General features: G+C 44.2%; 1 protein-coding gene and 1 long non-coding RNA gene across 2 annotated transcripts in view; both read left to right on the forward strand.

Annotated features, from left to right (window-relative positions):
• Positions 1-372: 372 nt before the first annotated feature.
• LOC139418178 (uncharacterized) lies at positions 373-4,496 on the forward strand. Its single transcript, XR_011635282.1, has 3 exons — positions 373-499; positions 1,100-1,216; positions 3,523-4,496. It is a non-coding gene; the product is annotated as an uncharacterized lncRNA (long non-coding RNA).
• Positions 4,497-14,355: 9,859 nt separating this feature from the next.
• LOC139413662 (butyrophilin subfamily 2 member A1-like) overlaps positions 14,356-25,125 on the forward strand; it is a 28,254-nt gene continuing 17,484 nt past the window's right edge. Inside the window, exons 1-5 of the mRNA XM_071161301.1 lie at positions 14,356-14,434; positions 16,272-16,622; positions 16,763-17,044; positions 19,841-19,954; positions 23,660-23,701. Coding sequence (XP_071017402.1) covers positions 14,368-14,434; positions 16,272-16,622; positions 16,763-17,044; positions 19,841-19,954; positions 23,660-23,701 — 856 coding nt within the window. The 5' untranslated portion in view covers positions 14,356-14,367. The remainder of the gene's footprint in view (positions 14,435-16,271; positions 16,623-16,762; positions 17,045-19,840; positions 19,955-23,659; positions 23,702-25,125) is intronic.

Raw genomic sequence — 25,125 nt, forward strand, 5'->3', positions numbered from 1 at the left:
GGATGGATGGCATTTCACATGACTTTAAAACATCTACATATATAGTGCTCAATGAAGGACTTTCTATTAGAGCAACATAACTAAATAAAACATGAAGCCACCTGTCTTTGACAACAACAACATCAATGATGTAGTAAGTAATGTGTCTGTCTGTCTGTCTGTCTGTCTAAGCCCCTCCTTCCTCCCCATAATTCCATATTGTACATCATCTACTGTAAATGTGTCTGTATATCCCCTTTACTGTGTAGAAGTGTTCTGTTGTTGCTGTATCAATAGTGTACATACTGTATGTGGATTATATGTCAATTCTTCATCTATAATATAATGTTATTCTGTCTGTATATTCTGTTTATTGGTGGGAAAGCAGCACCGTTTCACCAGCTTGAATTCCTGCTACAGGTAAAGTTACTTGGTGATTTCTGATTCTGTCTCTCCTCCACAGTTGTTCACTGGTCAGAGAAAGCAGCCTGTCATAGTTCCTGTGTTTGCAGCCAGCCTGGTGAGTGGACTGATGCAGATACTGTACTGTGTCCCAAATGGCACCCTGTTCCCTATACAGTGCACTACTTTAGACCAGGGCCCATATGGACACAGTCCATGGTGGCCCTAGTTCCATTTCTGTCCCTAGATCCTCCCCCTAAGCATGTGTACCAGTCAGTTTGTTCCGTTATGCCACTCCTTGTCATGCCAAACATGACCAGGAGTTGACATGATAGCACAAACAGATCTGGGACCAGGCTACCTTCCCTTAGACTTGTATGCTGATAGACCCTTAATGTTCACAGATCTAAAACTACTGGGTAGGTGTAAAGCAATAAGATGATGACTTGGCAGTCGGCCATATTGCTTTCTCCCTCTCCAAACCTTTCATCATGTGACCAAGTGTTCCATGGTGACCTCTTTCTTTCTCTGCCTTTCCCCTTCACCTTTTATTCCCTATCGCTCTCCCATCTCTCTCTCTTTCCCCCGTTATCCCCCCTCTCTCCTCTCTCTCTCTCTTTCCCCCGTTATCCCCCCTCTCTCCTCTCTCCCTCTTTCCCCCGTTATCCCCCCTCTCTCCTCTCTCTCTTTCACCCCCTCTCCCCTCTTTCTCTCTCAGGGAATGTTAGAGCCCACCAAAGAGCCACTGAGACCAGCTTCAACTGCGGAGAAGACTGCTGCCACAGCACAAGCACTTCCTGGGTCACAGGAAACCACCACCACCTCGTCAATACAGGTACAGAAACAGGTGTAGGGAGAAGTTGTGCTAGATGCTGATATGTGGCCTGTTTAGCATTTTCCCTCCAAATGGTTACAGTTAGAATTGCGGGAGGTGATGCAGATCCTAGGTCTGTACCTAGGGGAAACTTCACTCCAGAGCAACAGGCACACCACAGCTGTGTGTGAACATGTTACCAGCTGTTAAACTCTCCTCCGGCTTTGTTTCCTCAATCCCGCACCCCTTTCTCAAAGCTCATCGGAGGAGGAGGTTTGAGAGAAGGGACCTTAGATACTCTCTTCAAAATGAACTTTGAGAGAGAGGTAAGAATAGTTGTGTTCTTTGAATTGAGGACAGAAGAGGCAAGGATGTGACAGTTGGTAACGTTTCCAGACAGCCTGTGGCTAGGATGTGACAGTTGGTAATGTTTCCAGACAGTCTGTGGCTAGGATGTGACAGTTGGTAACGTTTCCAAACAGCCTGTGGCTAGGATGTGACAGTTGGTAATGTTTCCAGACAGTCTGTGGCTAGGATGTGACAGTTGGTAACGTTTCCAGACAGTCTGTGGCTAGGATGTGACAGTTGGTAATGTTTCCAGACAGCCTGTGGCTAGGATGTGACAGTTGGTAATGTTTCCAGACAGTCTGTGGCTAGGATGTGACAGTTGGTAATGTTTCCAGACAGTCTGTGACTAGGATGTGACAGTTGGTAACAATTCCAGACAGCCTGTGGCTAGGATGATACAGTTGGTAATGTTTCCAGACAGCCTGTGGCTAGGATGTGACAGTTGGTAATGTTTCCAGACAGCCTGTGGCTAGGATGTGACAGTTGGTAACGTCTCCAGACAGTCTGTGGCTAGGATGTGACAGTTGGTAACGTTTCTAGACAGTTTGTGGCTAGGATGTGACAGTTGGTAATGTCTCCAGACAGTCTGTGGCTAGGATGTGACAGTTGGTAATGTTTCCAGACAGTCTGTGGCTAGGATGTGACAGTTGGTAATGTTTCCAGACAGTCTGTGGCTAGAATGTGACAGTTGGTAATGTTTCCAGACAGTCTGTGGCTAGGATGTGACAGTTGGTAATGTCTCCAGACAGTCTGTGGCTAGGATGTGACAGTTGGTAATGTTTCCAGACAGTCTGTGGCTAGGATGTGACAGTTGGTAACGTCTCCAGACAGTCTGTGGCTAGGATGTGACAGTTGGTAATGTTTCCAGACAGTCTGACTAGGATGTGACAGTTGGTAATGTTTCCAGACAGTCTGTGGCTAGGATGTGACAGTTGGTAACATTTCCAGACAGCCTGACTAGGATGTGACAGTTGGTAACGTTTACATTGGTAATTGGTAGGATGTGACAGTTGGTAATGTTTCCAGACAGTCTGACTAGGATGTGACAGTTGGTAACGTTTACATTGGTAATTGGTAGGATGTGACAGTTGGTAACGTTTCCAGACAGTCTGTGGCTAGGATGTGACAGTTGGTAATGTTTCCAGACAGTCTGTGGCTAGGATGTGACAGATGGTAATGTCTCCAGACAGTCTGTGGCTAGGATGTGACAGTTGGTAATGTTTCCAGACAGCCTGACTAGGATGTGACAGTTGGTAACGTTTACATTGGTAATTGGTAGGATGTGACTGTTGGTAATGTTTCCAGACAGTCTGACTAGGATGTGACAGTTGGTAACGTTTACATTGGTAATTGGTAGGATGTGACAGTTGGTAACGTTTCCAGACAGTCAGTGGCTAGGATGTAACAGTGGGTAATGTTTCCAGACAGTCTGTGGCTAGGATGTGACAGTTGGTAACGTCTCCAGACAGTCTGTGGCTAGGATGTGACAGTTGGTAATGTTTCCAGACAGCCTGTGGCTAGGATGTGACCATTGGTAATGTTTCCAGACAGCCTGTGACTCACACAGTATACCCAACACAAACAGGGCAACATTGGGCACTATATTTTACACTTCCTTGACAATGAAGTTAACCCTAAACTCTGACCTATGATCAGATATCCTTACCGCAGATCCTAATCTTAGCATTAGGAGGATAATGACAATATCTGACCCTAGACTAACTAACACCCAATTCCTCTGTGCTGTCCTATATCCATCACAAAGACCTGGCCATATTCACAAAGCGTCTTGGAGTAGGAGTGCTGATCTAGGATCAGTCTTTTAACTCATAATCAATAAGATAACAAGAACCAGGGGGACCTGATTCTAGATCAGCACTCCTTTGTCTGATGTGCTTTTGTGAGTATGGGCTTTCAAGAGACTGTGTTGAATAGAGGGCACACTGCTGAGCCTCACTACAGTTTGTTCCTTCCGGCAGCAGGGGGCCCCCCAGCCTTGGTCCCAGTTTGACTGGAGCAGCAGTGGCCTTGGTGTCAACCGTCTGGATGGTACGTCCTCCCACTGAGCCCCCTACCTACAGGGCTAGAGATGAGGCTGCTGAACACACTCTCTCCTCCGACTCTGCTGGTACCTGACTCCTGTTGCTCTCTTTGGTTCCAATGTCCACACCAGCATACTAGACTACCACCTATAAAGAATCAATGTGTTGGACATACTAGACTACCACCTATAATGAATCAATGTGTTGGACATACTAGACTACCACCTATAATGAATCAATGTGTTGGACATCCTAGACTACCACCTATAATGAATCAATGTGTTGGACATACTAGACTACCACCTATAAAGAATCAATGTGTTGGACATGCATTCTAAGTAAGTCGTATGCAAGTGTGGACTTTGGAACATAGTCCCTATCACTACCCCCCCTCCATCTCTCCTCTGCTCCTCTCTTCACACTGAAGTTTCCCTCTAGATGGTACTACTCATTTTCATGACCTACTGTCCCTTTAATTGTATCTTGTACTGTGGAATCCCAAGGCTCTCTCTCTATACGTCTAACTTAACCGGCTACCTCGTCTGCCCTGTATTGAGTGATGCTGATGAGGTTTCTCACATGTTGTTACCCTTCATCATTGATCCAAACACTGTTTCTTATTGCACTGGGAGAGAGATCTTTCAGTATTAGTGAAGGGAATGGGGCAAAGACAAGTCAAGCCATATAGATGAATGTGTGGCCATAGCCTAAAGGGAATCCCCCCAGTAGCTGCATTTTGGTTGTAGTAGAAATAAGCTCATGTGTAAAAGCCTGAAATCCAGACCTGTTCTGTACTGACATTCCACTCCTTGTACTTTGTCATATGCCAAAAATTATGTTTGGCATGACATGAAGTGGAATATTAGCACAAACAGACTGGTATCCAGACTAGAGAAAGCCAGGATCCTCTTACTAGTACCCAGGATAGAGAAATACAGGATCCTCTTACTAGTACCCAGGATAGAGAAAGCCAGGATCCTCTTACTAGTACACAGGATAGAGAAATACAGGATCCTCTTACTAGTACCCAGGATAGAGAAAGCCAGGATCCTCTTACTAGAACCCAGGATAGAGAAATACAGGATCCTCTTACTAGTACCCAGGATAGAGAAAGCCAGGATCCTCTTACTAGTACCCAGGATAGAGAAAGTCAGGATAGAGAAAACCAGGATCCTCTTATTAGTACCCAGGATAGAGAAATACAGGATCCTCTTACTGTACCCAGGATAGAGAAAGCCAGGATCCTCTTACTAGTACCCAGGATAGAGAAAGTCAGGATAGAGAAAGCCAGGATCCTCTTACTAGTACCCAGGATAGAGAAAGCCAGGATAGAGAAAGCCAGGATCCTCTTATTAGTACCCAGGATAGAGAAATACAGGATCCTCTTACTGTACCCAGGATAGAGAAAGCCAGGATCCTCTTACTGGTACCCAGGATAGAGAAAGCCAGGATCCTCTTACTAGTACCCAGGATAGAGAAAGTCAGGATAGAGAAAGCCAGGATCCTCTTACTGGTACCCAGGATAGAGAAAGCCAGGATCCTCTTACTAGTACCCAGGATAGAGAAAGCCAGGATAGAGAAAGCCAGGATCATCTTACTAGTACCCAGGATAGAGAAAGCCAGGATCATCTTACTAGTACCCAGGATAGAGAAAGCCAGGATCCTCTTACTAGTACCCAGGATAGAGAAAGCCAGGATAGAGAAAGCCAGGATCATCTTACTAGTACCCAGGATAGAGAAAGCCAGGATAGAGAAAGCCAGGATCATCTTACTAGTACCCAGGATAGAGAAAGCCAGGATCCTCTTACTGGTACCCAGGATAGAGAAACCCAGGATAGAGAAACCCAGGATAGAGAAGGCCAGGATAGAGAACGCCAGGATCCTCTTACTGGTACCCAGGATAGAGAAAGCCAGGATAGAGAAAGCCAGGATAGAGAAAGCCAGGATCCTCTTACTGGTACCCAGGATAGAGAAAGCCAGGATCCTCTTACTAGTACCCAGGATAGAGAAAGCCAGGATAGAGAAAGCCAGGATCATCTTACTAGTACCCAGGATAGAGAAAGCCAGGATAGAGAAAGCCAGGATCCTCTTACTGGTACCCAGGATAGATAAAGCCAGGATCCTCTTACTAGTACCCAGGATAGAGAAACCCAGGATAGAGAAAGCCAGGATCCTCTTACTGGTACCCAGGATAGAGAAAGCCAGGATAGAGAAAGCCAGGATAGAGAAAGCCAGGATCCTCTTACTGGTACCCAGGATAGATAAAGCCAGGATCCTCTTACTAGTACCCAGGATAGAGAAAGCCAGGGTAGAGAAAGCCAGGATAGATAAAGCCAGGATCCTCTTACTAGTACCCAGGATAGAGAAAGCCAGGGTAGAGAAAGCCAGGATAGATAAAGCCAGGATTCTCTTACTGGTACCCAGGATAGATAAAGCCAGGATCCTCTTACTAGTACCCAGGATAGAGAAAGCCAGGGTAGAGAAAGCCAGGATAGAGAAAGCCAGGATCCTCTTACTGGTACCCAGGATAGATAAAGCCAGGATCCTCTTACTGGTACCCAGGATAGAGAAACCCAGGATAGATAAAGCCAGGATCCTCTTACTGGTACCCAGGATAGAGAAACCCAGGATAGAGAAACCCAGGATAGAGAAAGCCAGGATCCTCTTACTGGTACCCAGGATAGATAAAGCCAGGATCCTCTTACTGGTACCCAGGATAGATAAAGCCAGGATAGAGAAAGCCAGGATCCTCTTACTGGTACCCAGGATAGAGAAACCCAGGATAGAGAAACCCAGGATAGAGAAAGCCAGGATCCTCTTACTGGTACCCAGGATAGAGAAAGCCAGGATCCTCTTACTGGTACCCAGGATAGAGAAAGCCAGGATCCTCTTACTGGTACCCAGGATAGAGAAAGCCAGGATAGAGAAAGCCAGGATAGATAAAGCCAGGATCCTCTTACTGGTACCCAGGATAGATAAAGCCAGGATCCTCTTACTGGTACCCAGGATAGAGAAACCCAGGATAGATAAAGCCAGGATCCTCTTACTAGTACCCAGGATAGATAAACCCAGGATAGATAAAGCCAGGATCCTCTTACTGGTACCCAGGATAGATAAAGCCAGGATAGATAAAGCCAGGATCCTCTTACTGGTACCCAGGATAGAGAAAGCCAGGATCCTCTTACTGTTTTCTGTTTAAGCTGCAATTCTGTGTTTTCTTATATTCTTCTGTATCTTTGCTTTTCATTTTCTTTGTAAAATAAAGAGGACATGTATATATATATATTCAGTAAACTGAAACTGATCTTTACAATCACTGTGATTATATAAACACAATATCTGCAAAAGAAAATACAATTTGATTTAGCTTGAATATGTTTTTATATTTCTTTTTAGATCCCCCTACCAATGAGATGTTTTAAGGTTCTTTCAGTGTGGTTGCAATAAACACTGTTGTAAATACGTGAATAAACCTCTTTCTAATATATTACACCTATCTGAGCTGTCCTGCCTCTTGGTTTTCTCTGGCTGTTCTATCACTGCACTGACGACTTTCCTCCATAGACATGGATAGATATAACACATCGTGGTTTAACATGGGCAGTGCCATTGAGGCCGTTCACCATAAGGAAGCAGTCAACTGGGTGGGAATTTCTATAGGATAAGTAAGGATCACAGAATTCCATCCAGGTTAGCAGGAAGGATCTGCCAATGAATTATACTCCTGAGGAAACGTCCCATACCTGGATGTGGCTGTAAATCACCCACCTTGGCCTTAATGCCTGTTCAGACAATACACTCCAGGAGGCAGTATGCAAACCCTTTCAGTTTGTTAACCGACTGTCAATTAACTAATTTAAGTAAAATGGAGAGAGCCCTCAATATTGCAGCCCATGCTGTCACGGAAGCCAGAATGGCAAAGATGTAAGGAAGAGCCCTCTATCCAACTCTATGCTGCTTTCCTCTGTTCTGTCGATTCTTATTCCAGCTCCATACTGCCACCCACTGTGTTGAAAGACCAAATTCTTGATGGTTTCTTCACCACTTGCTAGTAGTTTGTACACCTTTTATTTGGACCAAGGACAGAAGTGTCATGGTGGTATTTTTGTTTTGAACTCTAAACACAGGTGCAATGTGTGTGTACATACAGTGCCTTGCGAAAGTATTCGGCCCCCTTGAACCTTTTGCCACATTTCAGGCTTCAAACATAAAGATATAAAACTGTATTTTTTTGTGAAGAATCAACAACAAGTGGGACACAATCATGAAGTGGAACAACATTTATTGGATATTTCAAACTTTTTTAACAAATCAAAAACTGAAAAATTGGGCGTGCAAAATTATTCAGCCCCCTTAAGTTAATACTTTGTAGCGATTACAGCTGTAAGTCACTTGGGGTATGTCTCTATCAGTTTTGCACATCGAGAGACTGACATTTTTTCCCATTCCTCCTTGCAAAACAGCTCGAGCTCAGTGAGGTTGGATGGAGAGAATTTGTGAACAGCAGTTTTCAGTTCTTTCCACAGATTCTCGATTGGATTCAGGTCTGGACTTTGACTTGGCCATTCTAACACCTGGATATGTTTATTTTTGAACCATTCCATTGTAGATTTTGCTTTATATTTTGGATCATTGTCTTGTTGGAAGACAAATCTCCGTCCCAGTCTCAGGTCTTTTGCAGACTCCATCAGGTTTTCTTCCAGAATGGTCCTGTATTTATCTCCATCCATCTTCCCATCAATTTTAACCATCTTCCCTGTCCCTGCTGAAGAAAAGCAGGCCCAAACCATGATGCTGCCACCACCATGTTTGACAGTGGGGATGGTGTGTTCAGCTGTGTTGCTTTTACGCCAAACATAACGTTTTGCATTGTTGCCAAAAAGTTAAATTTTGGTTTCATCTGACCAGAGCACCTTCTTCCACATGTTTGGTGTGTCTCCCAGGTGGCTTGTGGCAAACTTTAAACGACACTTTTTATGGATATCTTTAAGAAATGGCTTTCTTCTTGCCACTCTTCCATAAAGGCCAGATTTGTGCAATATACGACTGATTGTTGTCCTATGGACAGAGTCTCCCACCTCAGCTGTAGATCTCTGCAGTTCATCCAGAGTGATCATGGGCCTCTTGGCTGCATCTCTGATCAGTCTTCTCCTTGTATGAGCTGAAAGTTTAGAGGGACGGCCAGGTCTTGGTAGATTTGCAGTGGTCTGATACTCCTTCCATTTCAATATTATCGCTTGCACAGTGCTCCTTGGGATGTTTAAAGCTTGGGAAATATTTTTGTATCCAAATCCGGCTTTAAACTTCTTCACAACAGTATCTCGGACCTGCCTGGTGTGTTCCTTGTTCTTAATGATGCTCTCTGCGCTTTTAACGGACCTCTGAGACTATCACAGTGCAGGTGCATTTATACGGAGACTTGATTACACACAGGTGGATTGTATTTATCATCAGTAGTCATTTAGGTCAACATTGGATCATTCGGAGATCCTCACTGAACTTCTGGAGAGAGTTTGCTGCACTGAAAGTAAAGGGGCTGAATAATTTTGCACGCCCAATTTTTCAGTTTTTGATTTGTTAAAAAAGTTTTAAATATCCAATAAATGTCGTTCCACTTCATTGTTGTGTCCCACTTGTTGTTGATTCTTCACAAAAAAATACAGTTTTATATCTTTATGTTTGAAGCCTGAAATGTGGCAAAAGGTCGCAAAGTTCAAGGGGGCCGAATACTTTCGCAAGGCACTGTATGTATGGTGTGTGTGTGTGTGTGTGTGTGTGATGTGGTGGACCAGAGCTAGACAGTGACACCAGTAGCCGTCCAGCTGACACCCTGAACCACCTCATGTCTACTATGGAGAACACCACCACCTCCACCAGGTCAGACTGACACACACACACACACACGTAGTGATCAATAATTGCTAATCAAGCATAATCGATTGGTTTTATATCGTGCTTTGCCAGGTCTGAAAGAGCTTTGCATGGAAAGGGGGGAAACTCACCTGCAATCAAATGTCACCTCTGTGTTTTTCCATCTTAATGTATTGTGTGTGTTTTGTGTCAGGAAACCCCATAGGGATGAGGAGGACCAGCTGAGTGAGGAGGCAGCCAGGGTGATCTGTGGGCTGGCTGACCTGTCCTTCATGAAGGCTAAGGTCCTAATGTTCCCCATCACCCTCACACCAGCCGCTGGCTCTGATACACTGCTAGAGTGATGCACACACACATGGATGGATGCACATACACATAAACACAGAAGACTTGTCCGCTTCAAAGCTTGATTGAACATTGATGCAAAGTCAAAATGTTGATAATCAGTAATATGGTGAAATAGTTAGTCTTTTGTTCTGAATGTATTGATGTATTTATGTTGTAACACAGTGGTTGAGGTCTAAGACTGATCCACACTTACCTCCAGTCATCTGCCTCGTTTCCCCAGTGGTCTTAGATCAATTTCCTGTTTCCCTTTTCAAGATGGTGATTTTATCTTCATGTATTTATTCTTAATGTGTGTATAGTTATTCATGTAAATTCATCATAAATCCATAGGAAATATACTGTATTTAATATTTACATAACAGTTTGGAAATAACAATATTTATATGATATATGTTTGTGTTGTTGATCCAGAGTGTGATTTCCTCTTAAATGGCACACTATTCCCTATATAGTGCACTATTATTGTCCAGAGCCATATGGGCCGTTGTGAAAAGTAGTGCACTACATAGGGGATAGAGTGCCATTTGGGACAAACACCTATCATCATGGGGTTAACTACTATTAAAGAATACAATAGCACAAGTCTTAATGAATAGAACCCTACTATTTTTGATTAGTGTCTCTGTCACGCCCTGGTCGAAGTATTTTGTGTTTTCTTTATTATTTTGGTCAGGCCAGAGTGTGACATGGGTTTATTTATGTGGTGTTTTTTGTCTTGGGGTTTTAGTAGGTATTGGGATTGTGGCTTAGTGGGGTTCTCTAGCAAAGTCTACGGCTGTCTGAATTGGTTCTCAATCAGAGGCAGGTGATTATCGTTGTCTCTGATTGGGAACCATATTTAGGCAGCCATATTCTTTGAGTGTTTCGTGGGTGATTGTTCCTGTCTCTGTGTTTGTTGTCACCAGATAGGCTGTATAGGTTTTCACGTTACGTTTATTGTTTTTGTATTGATCGTGTTTCGTCTTCATTAAACATGTATCAAAATTACCACGCTGCGTTTTGGTCCGACTCTCTTTCAACCGAAGAAAACCGTAACAGAATCACCCACCACTACAGGACCAAGCGGCGTGGTGACAGGCATCGGCAGCAGGAGCTACGAAGTCTGGAGTACACGACTTGGGAGGAAATAGACAGGTGGGCGGTCGACCCAGGGAGAGTGCCGAAGCCCGCCTGGGATTCGCTGGAGCAGTGCGAAGAGGGCTATAGGAGATTGGAATTGGAGAAACAAGCACGGCGGCGCGGAAGGAGGCCCGAGAGTCAGCCCCAAAAATGTCTTGGGGGGGGCTCAGGGAGAGTGTGGCAGAGTCAGGGTTCAGACCTGAGCCAACTCCCCCTGTTTATCGTGAGGAGCCAAGAAGGAGACCAGAACCAGAGTTGGAGGTGAGCGAAGCAGAGACTGTGAAGGAGTTAATGGGGAAATTGGAGGAGAGAGTTATGAGGGAGTTGCTGTGTTGGTGCTTTAGGTACGATATTCGCCCGACGGAGCGTGTCAGGGATTTAATGGCACCTGGGTCAGTGCTCCATACTTGTCCTGAGGTGCGTGTTAGTCGGCAGGTGAAGATTGTGCCAGCCTCACGCACTAGGCCTCCTGTGCACCTCCCTAGCCTTGCACGTCCTGTGCCAGCCTCACGCACTAGGCCTCCTGTGCACCTCCCTAGCCTTACACGTCCTGTGCCAGCCCTGCTCTCAAGCTCTCCAGTACGCCTTCACGGTCCGGTCCATCCTGTGCCACCTCCACACACCAGTCCTCCGGTGGCGGCTCCCCGCACCAGGCTTCCTGTGCGTGTTCTCGGCCTTCCTGTGCGTGTTCTCGGCCCAGTACCACCAGTGCCAGCACCACGCATCAGGCCTACAGTGCGCCTCGCCTGTCCAGCGCTGCCAGAGTCTTCCTCCTCTCCAGCGCTGCCGGAGTCTCCCGCTTATCTAGCGCTGCCAGAGCCTTCCTCCTCTACAGCGCTGCCGGAGTCTCCCGCCTGTTCAGCGCAGTCAGAGCCTTCCTCCTCTCCAGCGCTGTCGGAGTCTCCCGCCTGTTTAGCGCTGTTAGAGCCTTTCTCCTCTCCAGCGCTGCCGGAGTCTCCTGCCTGTTCAGCGCAGCCAGAGCTGCCAGTCTGCATGGAGCAGCCAGAGCTGCCAGTCTGCATGGAGCAGCCAGAGCTGCCAGTCTGCATGGAGCTGCCAGTCTGCATGGAGCTGCCAGTTTGCATGGAGCTGCCAGTTTGCATGGAGCTGCCAGTTTGCATGGAGCTGCCAGTCTGCATGGAGCAGCCAGAGCTGCCAGTCTGCATGGAGCAGCCAGTCAGCCAGACTCTTCCAGATCCGCCAGTCAGCCAGGATCTGCCAGAACCGCCAGCCAGCCAGGATCTGCCAAATCCAACTACCTGCCTGAGCTTCCTCTCAGTGCTGGGCTTCCTCTCAGTGCTGGGCTTCCCCTCAGTCCCGAGCTGCCCCTCAGTCCCGAGCTGCCCCTCAGTCCCGAGCTGCCCCTCAGTCCCGAGCTGCCCCTCAGTCCAGGTGGATTCTGGGTGAGGACTACTAGGCCATGGTCGGCGGCGAGGGTGGACTATCCTAGGATGCGAAGAGGAGGGACTAAGACATTGATAGAGTGGGGTCCACGTCCCGCGCCGGAGCCGCCACCATGGACAGACGCCCACCAGGACCCTCCCTATTGTTTTTGATGTGCGTCCGGGAGTCCGCACCTTCTGTCACGCCCTGGTCGAAGTATTTTGTGTTTTCTGTATTATTTTGGTCAGGCCAGGGTGTGACATGGGTTTATTTATGTGGTGTTTTTTGTCTTGGGGTTTTAGTAGGTATTGGGATTGTGGCTTAGTGGGGTTCTCTAGCAAAGTATATGGCTGTCTGAATTGGTTCTCAATCAGAGGCAGGTGATTATCGTTGTCTCTGATTGGGAACCATATTTAGGCAGCCATATTCTTTGAGTGTTTCGTGGGTGATTGTTCCTGTCTCTGTGTTTGTTGTCACCAGATAGGCTGTATATGTTTTCACGTTACGTTTATTGTTTTTGTATTGATCGTGTTTCGTCTTCATTAAACATGTATCAAAATTACCACGCTGCGTTTTGGTCCGACTCTCTTTCAACCGAAGAAAACCGTAACAGTCTCAGGGGAAAGAGTCCTGTGTGTTGAGATGATCTGCCATTAAAGGGACAATCCAGTATTGGTACATCCATTTTTTTTAACCTTTAAATGAATGATATATAGCCATTGATTGTTAGAGAATTTAACATGAGTTTAGTTCAAATGTCTTCCCCAATCAGAACCCAAATGATCAGCTTGTTTCACTACATTGCTTGTAAATAATGTAATTGGTAACTAACACTGTATAGCTTCAGAATGTGGTTAAACTATCATTTTGATCTCCTGGATGGTCAGTCCTTGCATCCATCCTTGCTTCATCTTTGAATTTGAGTGGTTTAATTTCTCCAGCTCCATCCCAGCTGTTTACCCAAAGAAAGTGGTGGGCGGCCATTTAGTTGTTTGAATCCCAGATTGCCCCTTTAAGGATCATATGGTGGTGCTCACAGGAGCAATATTAATTTATTTGATTTCTTATTTCTGTTTTGTGTGCTTGATATTTGGGTTTGTCAGTTTCTCACACTTGTTCCCGCTGCCTATCTACATTTTCAAGGATGCCTTTGTACATTCTAAAGATATGAAATGAATGTGACCTATAGTTAACTGGTGCTGAATAATAAGATATGTGGAGGAAAACTGTGGACTGTAAAATGTAAGGGACTTCCTGTGGAAAAACACAAGACATTAAAGAGCCTCTAGAAAGGTTTGAAAGCGTTGCTTTTCTTGGCTGTTCTTTTTAATGTACATTCAAATGGAAATGATTTAGAAGAGGTACATGAGTTGGAACGTGTGTTTGTCCGTGGTGAGATTCAAACACGTTAACACTAGATTATTACACTAGATGTTTATGTTATACTTCCACCTCGACCAACCACCTCCTTTCTGCTTTGCCTTAAATAAACATCTGTCTTATGTGACCATATCAAACGTAACTTATACTAATTTAAATGTTCTGGATTTATGTTTACTAAGTTACATCTAGTCTAGTCATGTAACCTAACAAACATATCATACTATATAAATGGAGTGGCACAGATTTAAGTAAACTATAATGTGTTTTGCTTGGGTTATAGACCTCTGTGTCACATGGTCTACACATCAGCCAGGCTTGGAATCCACAACCAAAACTTACCACCACAGTTCACACCCATGTTATCAGATTCTGAGCTCACTATGCAACAGTTGTGTGCAGCGATGCAGTTGAACAGGTTCTTGTTCCAAGGAATAGAAAGAAGGAGGTAGTTTGATCACATCACAATAGTTTGATCACAGAACACTAGTACATTTATCAGACTGCAGTGCCTCAATAGGACCGATTCAACCAGGTAAATGGATCAGCTAGTTGTCTTTTGAAATGTGTTATACTATGTTATCCATTGTTATTGTATAATTAATGCTACAGCATTGCTTTCCTGGTTTCAAGTTGTGTTAGTCTTTCTCTTTATGATGAATGGAATTGTCTTCTTCAGGGATGAAGGTGACTCAACTAGACTGTCTGTGTCTGATTCTTCTACATCTCCTACACACAGCAGGCTCTGGTACAGTAGAATACATATTTAATATCTCACTGCCTTCAATACCTCTGTGTGTGTGATTAATATGATCTCATTGTGTCTTTAGTCACTATTGTGGTCATAAGGGTTCTACACAGTCTAATCAAACGGAGCCGACAGAGGTCCTTTTGCTTCTCTGTCTACATAGTTCTACTACTATTGGGCTGTGCGGCCCCCCAAAGAAATGCCACCCCACACCATGACTGACCCACCGCCAAACCGGTCATGCTGGAGGATGTTGCAGGCAGCAGAACGTTCTCCACGGCGTCTCAAGACTCTGTCACGTCTGTCACATGTGCTCAGTGTGAACCTGCTTTCATCTGTGAAGAGCACAGGGCACCAGTGGCGAATTTGCCAATCTTGGTGTTCTCTGGCAAATGCCAAACGTCCTGCACGGTGTTGGGTTGTAAGCACAACCCCCACCTGTGGACGTCGGGCCCTTATACCACCCTCATGGAGTCTGTTTCTGACCTTTTGAGCAGACACATGCACATTTGTGGCCTGCTGGAGGTCATTTTGCAGGGCTCTGGCAGTGCTCCTCCTGCTCCTCCTTGCACAAAGGTGGAGGTAGCGGTCCTGCTGCTGGGTTGTTGCCCTCCTACGGCCTCCTCCACATCTCCTGATGTACTGGCCTGTCTCCTGGTAGCGCCTCCATGCTCTGGACACTATGCTGACAGACACAGCAAACCTTCTTGCCACAGCTCGCATTGATGTGCCATCCTGGACTCCGTCTCATGCTACCACTAGAGTGAAAGCACCGCCAGCATTCAAAAGTGACCAAAACATCAGCCAGGAAGCATAGGAACTGAGAAGTGGTCTATGATCACCCCCTGCAGAACCACTCCTTTATTGGGGGTGTCTTGCTAATTGCCTATCATTTCTACCTGTTGTCTATCCCATTTGCACAACAGCATGTGCAATTTATTGTCAATCAGTGTTGCTTCCTAAGTGGACAGTTTGATTTCACAGAAGTGTGATTGACTTGGAGTTACATTGTGTTGTTTAAGTGTTCCCTTTATTTTTTTGAGCAGTGTATATATACTACAGTGTATAGTACTGTATATACTATAGTGTACCACAGTATAATACTACTTTAAATACTACAGTTTATATATTTTTTATTTAACCTTTATTTAACTAGGCAAGTTAAGAACAAATTCTTATTTTCAATGATGGCCTAGGAACAAAGGTCAATCAGATTTGTGAACATGGTCCCTAGCTGTGTGTTGCCGCTTTCCATGTTGTCTGTTGTCTGTAGCTTGTGAGGTGTGGAAACACTTTGTTGCTTTTATGAATTTTGTCTTGCTGCTTTTTGTTTTATGTTGCTCTGTCTGTATGCTATGTCTTGCTTGTCCTATGTTGCTATGTCTTGCTTGTTCTATGCTGCTATTGTCTATATTGTAATTGTTTTTAATAACCTGCCCAGGGACTGCGGTTGAAAATTAGCCGGCTGGCTAAAACCGGCACTTTTACTGAAACGTTGATTAATGTGCACTGTCCCTGTAAAAATAAAAATAAACTCAAACTCAGTAGGTTAACTACCATGTTCAGCGGCAAATTGACAGATTTTTACCTTGTCAGCTCGGGGATTCGATCTTGCAATTTTTAGGTTACTAATCCAACACTCTAACCACTAGGCTACCTGCCACCAGTATATATTACAGTGTATAGTACTACTATATATACTACAGTGTATATTACTACTATATATACTACAGTGTATATTACTACTATATATACTACAGTGTATTTCAGATCAGAGCAGATGACAGAGGAGAACAATTGAAACTATTGAAACTGTTCATCTGTCTATTCTATTCAGAGAGGTTTGAGGTTCTTGGTCCAACTGATCCCATTGTTGCTGTAGCTGGTGATGACATCATTCTGCCCTGTTACCTCAAACCCAACATCAGTGCTGAGGACATGACAGTGGACTGGCTTAACCTGGACTTCTTAGACGGTCGTGTCTTTCGTTACCAAAACCACAGAATCATACAAGAGGATCAGATTCCCTCCTATAGAGGAAGAACTTCACTGTATGAAGAGGAACTATGGAGGGGCAACACCTCTTTAAAACTGACCAGGGTACAAGGCACTGATGAGGGACATTACAAATGCTTAATTCAGTCAAAGAGCTGGTATGATGATTTCACTGTTCAAGTCCTCGTTAAAGGTGAGCTTTATTTTCATGTTAATGTAATAATCTAACTACAGTACAATGACATCACCTCTTTCCTTCATATTACTGGATACAGTATGTGTCTATTTGTTCACAGCCTGTCACCTGCTAACATCCAATCTGTGTGTCTGTAGCTGTAGGATCCAAGCCAGTGGTGTCCATTGAGGGACACAGAGAGGGAGGGATGGGTCTGCTGTGTGAATCAGAAGGCTGGCACCCTGAGCCTGAGCTGGTGTGGCTGGACAGTAAAGGAGTCCATCTCTCTGCTCGAACTCTTGAGACACACAGAGACTTCAAGGGATTCTACAGAGTCAAACAACATGTCATTGTCCAGGAGACTGACACCAACCGCTTTACCTGCAGAGTCCAACAGAGCCGGATCAATGAGAAAATGGAGACAGAGATTCACCTCCCTAGTGAGTAACAACATCATGTTATTTAGACATGAAACACTGGAGATATTGATGTGTTAATGTCCAGTATGTGTTTTAACCAAAGGCTTAGAGACGACAATACAAAAGGATAGTATTTATTATGACACAATCCACTGCTGTGTGGTAGTATTAGTACCAAACCCTGTTGTTGATGTGTGGTAGTATTAGTACCAAACCCTGTTGTTGATGTGTGGTAGTATTAGTACCAAACCCTGTTGTTGATGTGTGGTAGTATTAGTACCAAACCCTGTTGTTGATGTGTAATGATGTGTGGTAGTATTAGTACCAAACCCTGTTGTTGATGTGTGGTAGTATTAGTACCAAACCCTGTTGTTGATGTGTGGTAGTATTAGTACCAAACCCTGTTGTTGATGTGTGGTAGTATTAGTACCAAACCCTGTTGTTGATGTGTGGTAGTATTAGTACCAAACCCTGTTGTTGATGTGTGTGGTAGTATTAGTACCCAACCCTGTTGTTGATGTGTGTGGTAGTATTAGTACCAAACTCTGTTGTTGATGTGTGTGGTAGTATTAGTACCAAACCCTGTTGATGATGTGTGTGGTAGTATTAGTACCAAACCCTGTTGTTGATGTGTGTGGTAGTATTAGTACCAAACCCTGTTGTTGATGTGTGTGGTAGTATTAGTACCAAACACTGTTGTTGATGTGTGTGGTAGTATTAGTACCAAACCCTGTTGTTGGTGTGTGTGGTAGTATTAGTACCAAACCCTGTTGTTGATGTGTGTGGTAGTATTAGTACCAAACCCTGTTGTTGATGTGTGTGGTAGTATTAGTACCAAACCCTGTTGTTGATGTGTGGTAGTATTAGTACCAAACCCTGTTGTAGATGTGTGGTAGTATTAGTACCAAACCCTGTTGTTGATGTGTAATGATGTGTGGTAGTATTAGTACCAAACCCTGTTGTTGATGTGTGTGGTAGTATTAGTACCAAACCCTGTTGTTGATGTGTGTGGTAGTATTAGTACCAAACCCTGTTGTTGATGTGTGTGGTAGTATTAGTACCAAACCCTGTTGTTGATGTGTGTGGTAGTATTAGTACCAAACCCTGTTGTTGATGTGTGTGGTAGCATTAGTACCAAACCCTGTTGTTGATGTGTGAGGTAGTATTAGTACCAAACCCTGTTGTTGATGTGTGGTAGTATTAGTACCAAACCCTGTTGTTGATGTGTAATGATGTGTGGTAGTATTAGTACCAAACCCTGTTGTTGATGTGTAATGATGTGTGGTAGTATTAGTACCAAACCCTGTTGTTGATGTGTGTGGTAGTATTAGTACCCAACCCTGTTGTTGATGTGTGGTAGTATTAGTACCAAACCCTGTTGTTGATGTGTAATGATGTGTGGTAGTATTAGTACCCAACCCTGTTGTTGATGTGTGGTAGTATTAGTACCAAACCCTGTTGTTGATGTGTGGTAGTATTAGTACCAAACCCTGTTGTTGATGTGTAATGATGTGTGTGGTAGTATTAGTACCAAACCCTGTTGTTGATGTGTGGTAGTATTAGTATCAAACCCTGTTGTTGATGTGTAATGATGTGTGAGGTAGTATCAGTACTAAACCCTGTTGTTGATGTGTAATGATGTGTGGTAGTATTAGTACCAAACCCTGTTGTTGATGTGTAATGATGTGTGGTAGTATTAGTACCAAACCCTGTTGTTGATGTGTAATGATGTGTGGTAGTATTAGTACCAAACCCTGTTGTTGATCTGTAATGATGTGTGAGGTAGTATCAGTACTAAACCCTGTTGTTGATGTGTAATGATGTGTGGTAGTATTAGTACCAAACCCTGTTGTTGATGTGTAATGATGTGTGGTAGTATTAGTACCAAACCCTGTTGTTGATGTGTAATGATGTGTGGTAGTATTAGTATCAAACCCTGTTGTTGATGTGTAATGATGTGTGAGGTAGTATCAGTACTAAACCCTGTTGTTGATGTGTGGTAGTATTAGTACCAAACCCGGTTGTTGATGTGTATTGATGTGTGGTAGTATTAGTACCAAACCCTGTTGTTTGATGTGTGGTAATATTGGTACCAGACCCTGTTGTTGATGTGTAATGATGTGTTGTAGTATTAGTACCAGAATCTGTTGTTGATGTGTGTGGTAGTATTAGTACCAAACACTGTTGGTGATGTGTAATGATGTGTGGTAGTATTAGTACCAAAACCTGTTGTTGATGTGTAATGATGTGTGGTAGTATTAGTACCAAACCCTGTTGTAGATGTGTAATGATGTGTGGTAGTATTAGTACCAAACCCTGTTGTTGATGTGTAATGATTTGTGTTGTAGTATTAATACCCAACCCTGTTGTTGATGTGTGGTAGTATTAGTACCAAACCCTGTTGTTGATGTGTAATGATGTGTGGTAGTATTAGTACCAAACCCTGTTGTTGATGTGTAATGATGTGTGAGGTAGTGTTAGTACCAAACCCTGTTGTGATGTGTGGTAGTATTAGTACCAAACCCTGTTGTTGATGTGTGGTAGTATTAGTACCAAACCCTGTTGTTGAATGATGTGTGATAGTATTAGTACCAAACCCTGTTGTTGATGTGTGGTAGTATTAGTACCAAACCCTGTTGTTGATGTGTGGTAGTATTTGTACCAAACCCTGTTGTTGATGTGTAATGATGTGTGGTAGTATTAGTACCAAACCCTGTTGTTGGTGTGTGGTAGTATTAGTACCAAACCCTGTTGTTGATGTGTGGTAGTATTAACACCAAACCCTGTTGTTGGTGTGTAATTATGTGTGTGTTTTAGGTGAGTTATTTGATCCAACCCCATGGAGAATGGCCTTCATTGTGTTATGCTGTCTGGGAGCCGTCACTGTGATTGGGTTATCTCTGGCTGTCTACTGCATATGCAATAAGAAAGGTAATTGAGAAATTATATGAACATTTAATTGTTGGAATGAAATGTCTGCAATGTTTTTTTCAACCTCACCACATCACTGTGGTTGTATTATACGGATACAGGATAATATACTACACCTGCAGGTGATTCACATGTTGACACTGATGACTGATTTAATCTGCAGGTCATTTACATGTTAACACTGACGACTGATTTTAATCTGCAGGTGTGATAATAGTTCAATTTAAACTGCAGTGGGAAAAGTAGTAGTTTTATTGTCCTTAACTCTGATTCACCGGGATCACTGATGGACCAGTCACATTAATGTTGATGTTCTAGAACAGGATGTGTTGAGACTGTAGAGGACCACTAGACTAGAGAGAGGTAGTATCTGATACACCTGGATCACTGGTGGACCAGTCACATTTATTTAATGAAATTAAGAAGTGGTGGTAGGGTAGAATATCTTCATTGGAGAAGTTGTCTCACAGAGGTACTCTGGAACTCAATTAGATGGTGGAACTCAATTAGAATTTGCGACGTTTGAGAAGTGATATGAGTCCCAGAGACAGACTACATCTTCTAATGTTCATGTTAATGATGTTCTCACTGTCTTCCATCTACTCTACATATTTACAGATGACCTCACTGAGCAGCGAGGTAAGTGGTGTCTTCATATATTGGTATGGCAGGGTAGCCTAGTCGTTAGAGTGTTGGACTAGGAACTGGAAGGTTGCAAGTTCAAATCCCCAAGCTGACAAGGTACAAATCTGCCATTCTGCCCCTGAACAGGCAGTTAACTCACTGTTCCTAGGCCGTTATTGAAAATAAGATTTTTTTCTTAACTGACTTGTAAATAAAGGTAAAATAAAAAGGTAAAATAAAAAATAAAAATTACTTGGCAAGAATTATTTGAAGCATTTAAAGTATTTTTTGGTTGCTGAGCACATTTATTCTTACCAAAACAACAGTGGCTGGGAACACGCTTTGTTATTGTTTTAACTTCTGATTGGCCCTAGATGTTCCTTCTGATGTTGGAACAGTGGTATGAGACAAGGGCCGGGATTCAATTCAAGGCACGTTATTACGCAGCACACTATAACAGACTTTTACAGGTATTTTACACATGAATCGACATGTACAGTGTTTACTATGAATGTGATCTCTGTGAATGCCGGTGGAAAATGCCTTTAAAAGTGCATTGTCAGATGTGAAGTGCCCTGCGATATACTGCACATTGGATTGAATCCTAACCAAGAAGTCCCAGAGAGAGACTACATCTTCTAAAGTTCATGTTAATGATGTTCTCTCTGTCTTCCATCTACTCTACATATTTACAGATGACCTCAAGAAGGATAATAGTAAGTAGTGTCTTCAGATCATCACTTTGATAATATTATTAGAACCACAAAAGTTTTTTTTATTTTTTTATTTCCCGACTTCAAGTATGACAACATTTTAGGAAGGTTATTTTGAGCTCATTGAACATGTTCCTTCTGATGTTGGAATAGTGATATGAGACAAGGAGTCCCAGAGAGAGAGACTACATCTTCTAGTGTTCATGTTAATCTGTCTGGGTATTTGGACAGCGGAACCCCTCGCCAACAGCCAATGAAATTGCAGGGCGCCAAATACAAATCAACAGAAATCTCATAAATCAAATTTCTCAAACATACAAGTATTAGGCACCATTTTAAAGATACAATTCTCGTTAATCCAGTCACTGTGTCTGATTTAAAAAATGCTTTACAGCGAAAGCTCCACAAACGATTATGTTAGGTCACCAACAGAAATACACAGCCATTTTTCCAGCCAAAGAGAGGAGTCACAAAAAGCACAAAAAGAGAGAAAATTAATCACTAACCTTTGATGATCTTCATCAGGTGACACTCATTTATTATTTTTTATTTTTTTATTTCAACTTTATTTAACCAGGTAGGCTAGTTGAGAACAAGTTCTCATTTGCAACTGCGACCTGGCCAAGATAAAGCATAGCAGTGTGAACAGACAACACATGGAGTAAACAATAAACAAGTCAATAACAGAGTAGAAAAAAAAGAGTCTATATACATTGTGTGCAAAAGGCATGAGGAGGTAGGCGAATAATTACAATTTTGCAGATTAACACTGGAGTGATAAATGAGGTAGGTAAATTGGGTGGGCTATTTACCGATAGACTATGTACAGCTGCAGCGATCGGTTAGCTGCTCAGATAGCAGATGTTTGAAGTTGGTGAGGGAGATAAAAGTCTCCAACTTCAGCGATTTTTGCAATTCGTTCCAGTCACCGGCAGCAGAGAACTGGAAAGAAAGGCGGCCAAATGAGGTGTTGGCTTTAGGGATGATCAGTGAGATACACCTGCTGGAGCGCGTGCTACGGGTGGGTGTTGCCATCGTGACCAGTGAACTGAAATAAGGCGGAGCTTTACCTAGCATGGACTTGTAGATGACCTGGAGCCAGTGGGTCTGGCGACGAATATGTAGCGAGGGCCAGCTGACTAGATCATACAGGTCGCAGTGGTGGGTGGTATAAGGTGCTTTAGTAACAAAACGGATGGCACTGTGATAAACTGCATCTAGTTTGCTAAGTAGAGTATTGGAAGCTATTTTGTAGATGACATCGCCGAAGTCGAGGATCGGTAGGATAGTCAGTTTTACTAGGGTAAGTTTGGAGGCGTGAGTGAAGGAGGTTTTGTTGCGGAATAGAAAGCCGACTCTAGATTTGATTTTAGATTGGAGATGTTTGATATGAGTCTGGAAGGAGAGTTTACAGTCTAGCCAGACACCTAGGTACTTATAGTCCACATATTCTAGGTCGGAACCATCCAGGGTGGTGATGCTAGTCGGGCGTGCGGGTGCAGGCAGCGAACGGTTGAAAAGCATGCATTTGGTTTTACTAGCGTTTAAGAGCAGTTGGAGGCCACGGAAGGAGTGTTGTATGGCATTGAAGCTCGTTTGGAGGTTAGATAGCACGTTGTCCTAGGAAGGGCCAGAAGTATACAGAATGGTGTCGTCTGCGTAGAGGTGGATCAGGGAATCGCCCGCAGCAAGAGAAACATCATTGATATATACAGAGAAAAGAGTCAGCCCGAGAATTGAACCCCGTGGCACCCCCATAGAGACTGCCAGAGGACCGGACAACATGCCCTCCGATTTGTCACACTGAACTCTGTCTGCAAAGTAGTTGGTGAACCAGGCAAGGCAGTCATTAGAAAAACAGAGGCTACTGAGTCTGCCGATAACAATATGGTGATTGACAGAGTCAAAAGCCTTGGCCAGGTCGATGAAGACGGCTGCACAGTACTGTCTTTTATCGATGGCGGTTATGATATCGTTTAGTTCCTTGAGCGTGGCTGAGGTGCACCCGTGACCGGCTCGGAAACCAGATTGCACAGCGGAGAAGGTACGGTGGGATTCGAGATGGTCAGTGACCTGTTTGTTGACTTGGCTTTCGAAGACCTTAGATAGGCAGAGCAGGATGGATATACTGTAGGTCTGTAACAGTTTGGGTCCAGGGTGTCTCCCCCTTTGAAGAGGGGGATGACTGCGGCAGCTTTCCAATCATTGGGGATCTCAGACGATATGAAAGAGAGGTTGAACAGGCTGCTAATAGGGGTTGCGACAATGGCGGCAGATAGTTTCAGAAATAGAGGGTCCAGATTGTGATTTGTACAGGTCCAGGATTTGCAGCTCTTTCAGAACATCTGCTATCTGGATTTGGGTAAAGGAGAAATGCTTGTTGAAGTTTTCGATAATCATGGATTTATCGGTGGTGACCGTGTTACCTAGCCTCAGTGCAGTGGGCAGCTGGGAGGAGGTGCTCTTGTTCTCCATGGACTTTACAGTGTCCCAGAACTTTTTGGAGTTAGAGCTACAAATTTCTGCCTGAAGAAGCTGGCCTTTGCTTTCCTGACTGACTGCGTGTATTGGTTCCTGACTTCCCTGAACAGTTGCATATCGCGGGGACTACAGGACTGCAATAGCAGTCTGGTCTGGAGTGAATCAAGGGCTGTATCTGTTCTTAGTTCTGCATTTTTTGAACGGAGCATGCTCATCAAAAATGGTGAGGAAGTTATTTTATTTTTTTATTTTTTTATTTTTTTATTTTTTCTCCCCAATTTCGTAGTATCCAATTGTTGTAGTAGCTACTATCTTGTCTCATCGCTACAACTCCCGTACGGGCTCGGGAGAGACGAAGGTTGAAAGTCATGCGTCCTCCGATACACAACCAACCAAGCCGCTGCTTCTTTAACACAGCGCACACCCAACCCGGAAGCCAGCCGCACCAATGCGCCGGAGGAAACACCGTGCACCTTGGCTAGCGTACACTGCGCCCAGCCCGCCACAGGAGTCGCTGGTGCGCGATGAGACAAGGACACCCCTACCGACCAAGCCCTCCCTAACCCGGGCGACGCTAGGCCAATTGTGCGTCGCCCCACGGACCTCCCGGTCGCGGCCAGTTACGACAGAGCCTGGGCGCGAACCCAGGACTCTGATGGCACAGCTGGCGCTGCAGTACAGCGCCCTTAACCACTGCGCCACCCGGGAGGCCCAGGAAGTTATTTTTAAAGAATGACCAGACATCCTCAACTGACGGGATGAGGTCAATATCCTTCCAGGATACCCGGGCCAGGTCAATTAGAAAGGCCTGCTCGCAGAAGTGTTTTAGGGAGCGTTTGACAGTGATGAGGGGTGGTCGTTTGACTGCGGACCCGTAGCGGATACAGGCAATGAGGCAGTGATCGCTGAGATCCAGGTTGAAGACAGCGGAGGTGTATTTGGAGGGCCAGTTGGTCAGGATGACGTCTATGAGGGTGCCCTTGTTTACAGATTTAGGGTTGTACCTGGTGGGTTCCTTGATGATTTGTGTGAGATTGAGGGTATCTAGCTTAGATTGTAGGACTGCCGGAGTGTTAAGCATATCCCAGTTTAGGTCACCTAACAGAACAAACTCTGAAGCTAGATGGGGGGCGATCAATTCACAAATGGTGTCCAGGGCACAGCTGGGAGCTGTGGGGGGGGGTCGGTAAGCAGGCGGCAACAGTGAGAGACTTATTTCTGGAGAGAGTAATTTTTAAAATTAGTAGTTCGAACTGTTTGGGTATGGACCTGGAAAGTATGACATTACTTTGCAGGCTGTCTCTGCAGTAGACTGCAACTCCTCCCCCTTTGGCAGTTCTATCTTGACGGAAA

This window comes from Oncorhynchus clarkii, chromosome 1 (assembly GCF_045791955.1).
Source record: "Oncorhynchus clarkii lewisi isolate Uvic-CL-2024 chromosome 1, UVic_Ocla_1.0, whole genome shotgun sequence".
Taxonomy (NCBI): domain Eukaryota; kingdom Metazoa; phylum Chordata; class Actinopteri; order Salmoniformes; family Salmonidae; genus Oncorhynchus; species Oncorhynchus clarkii.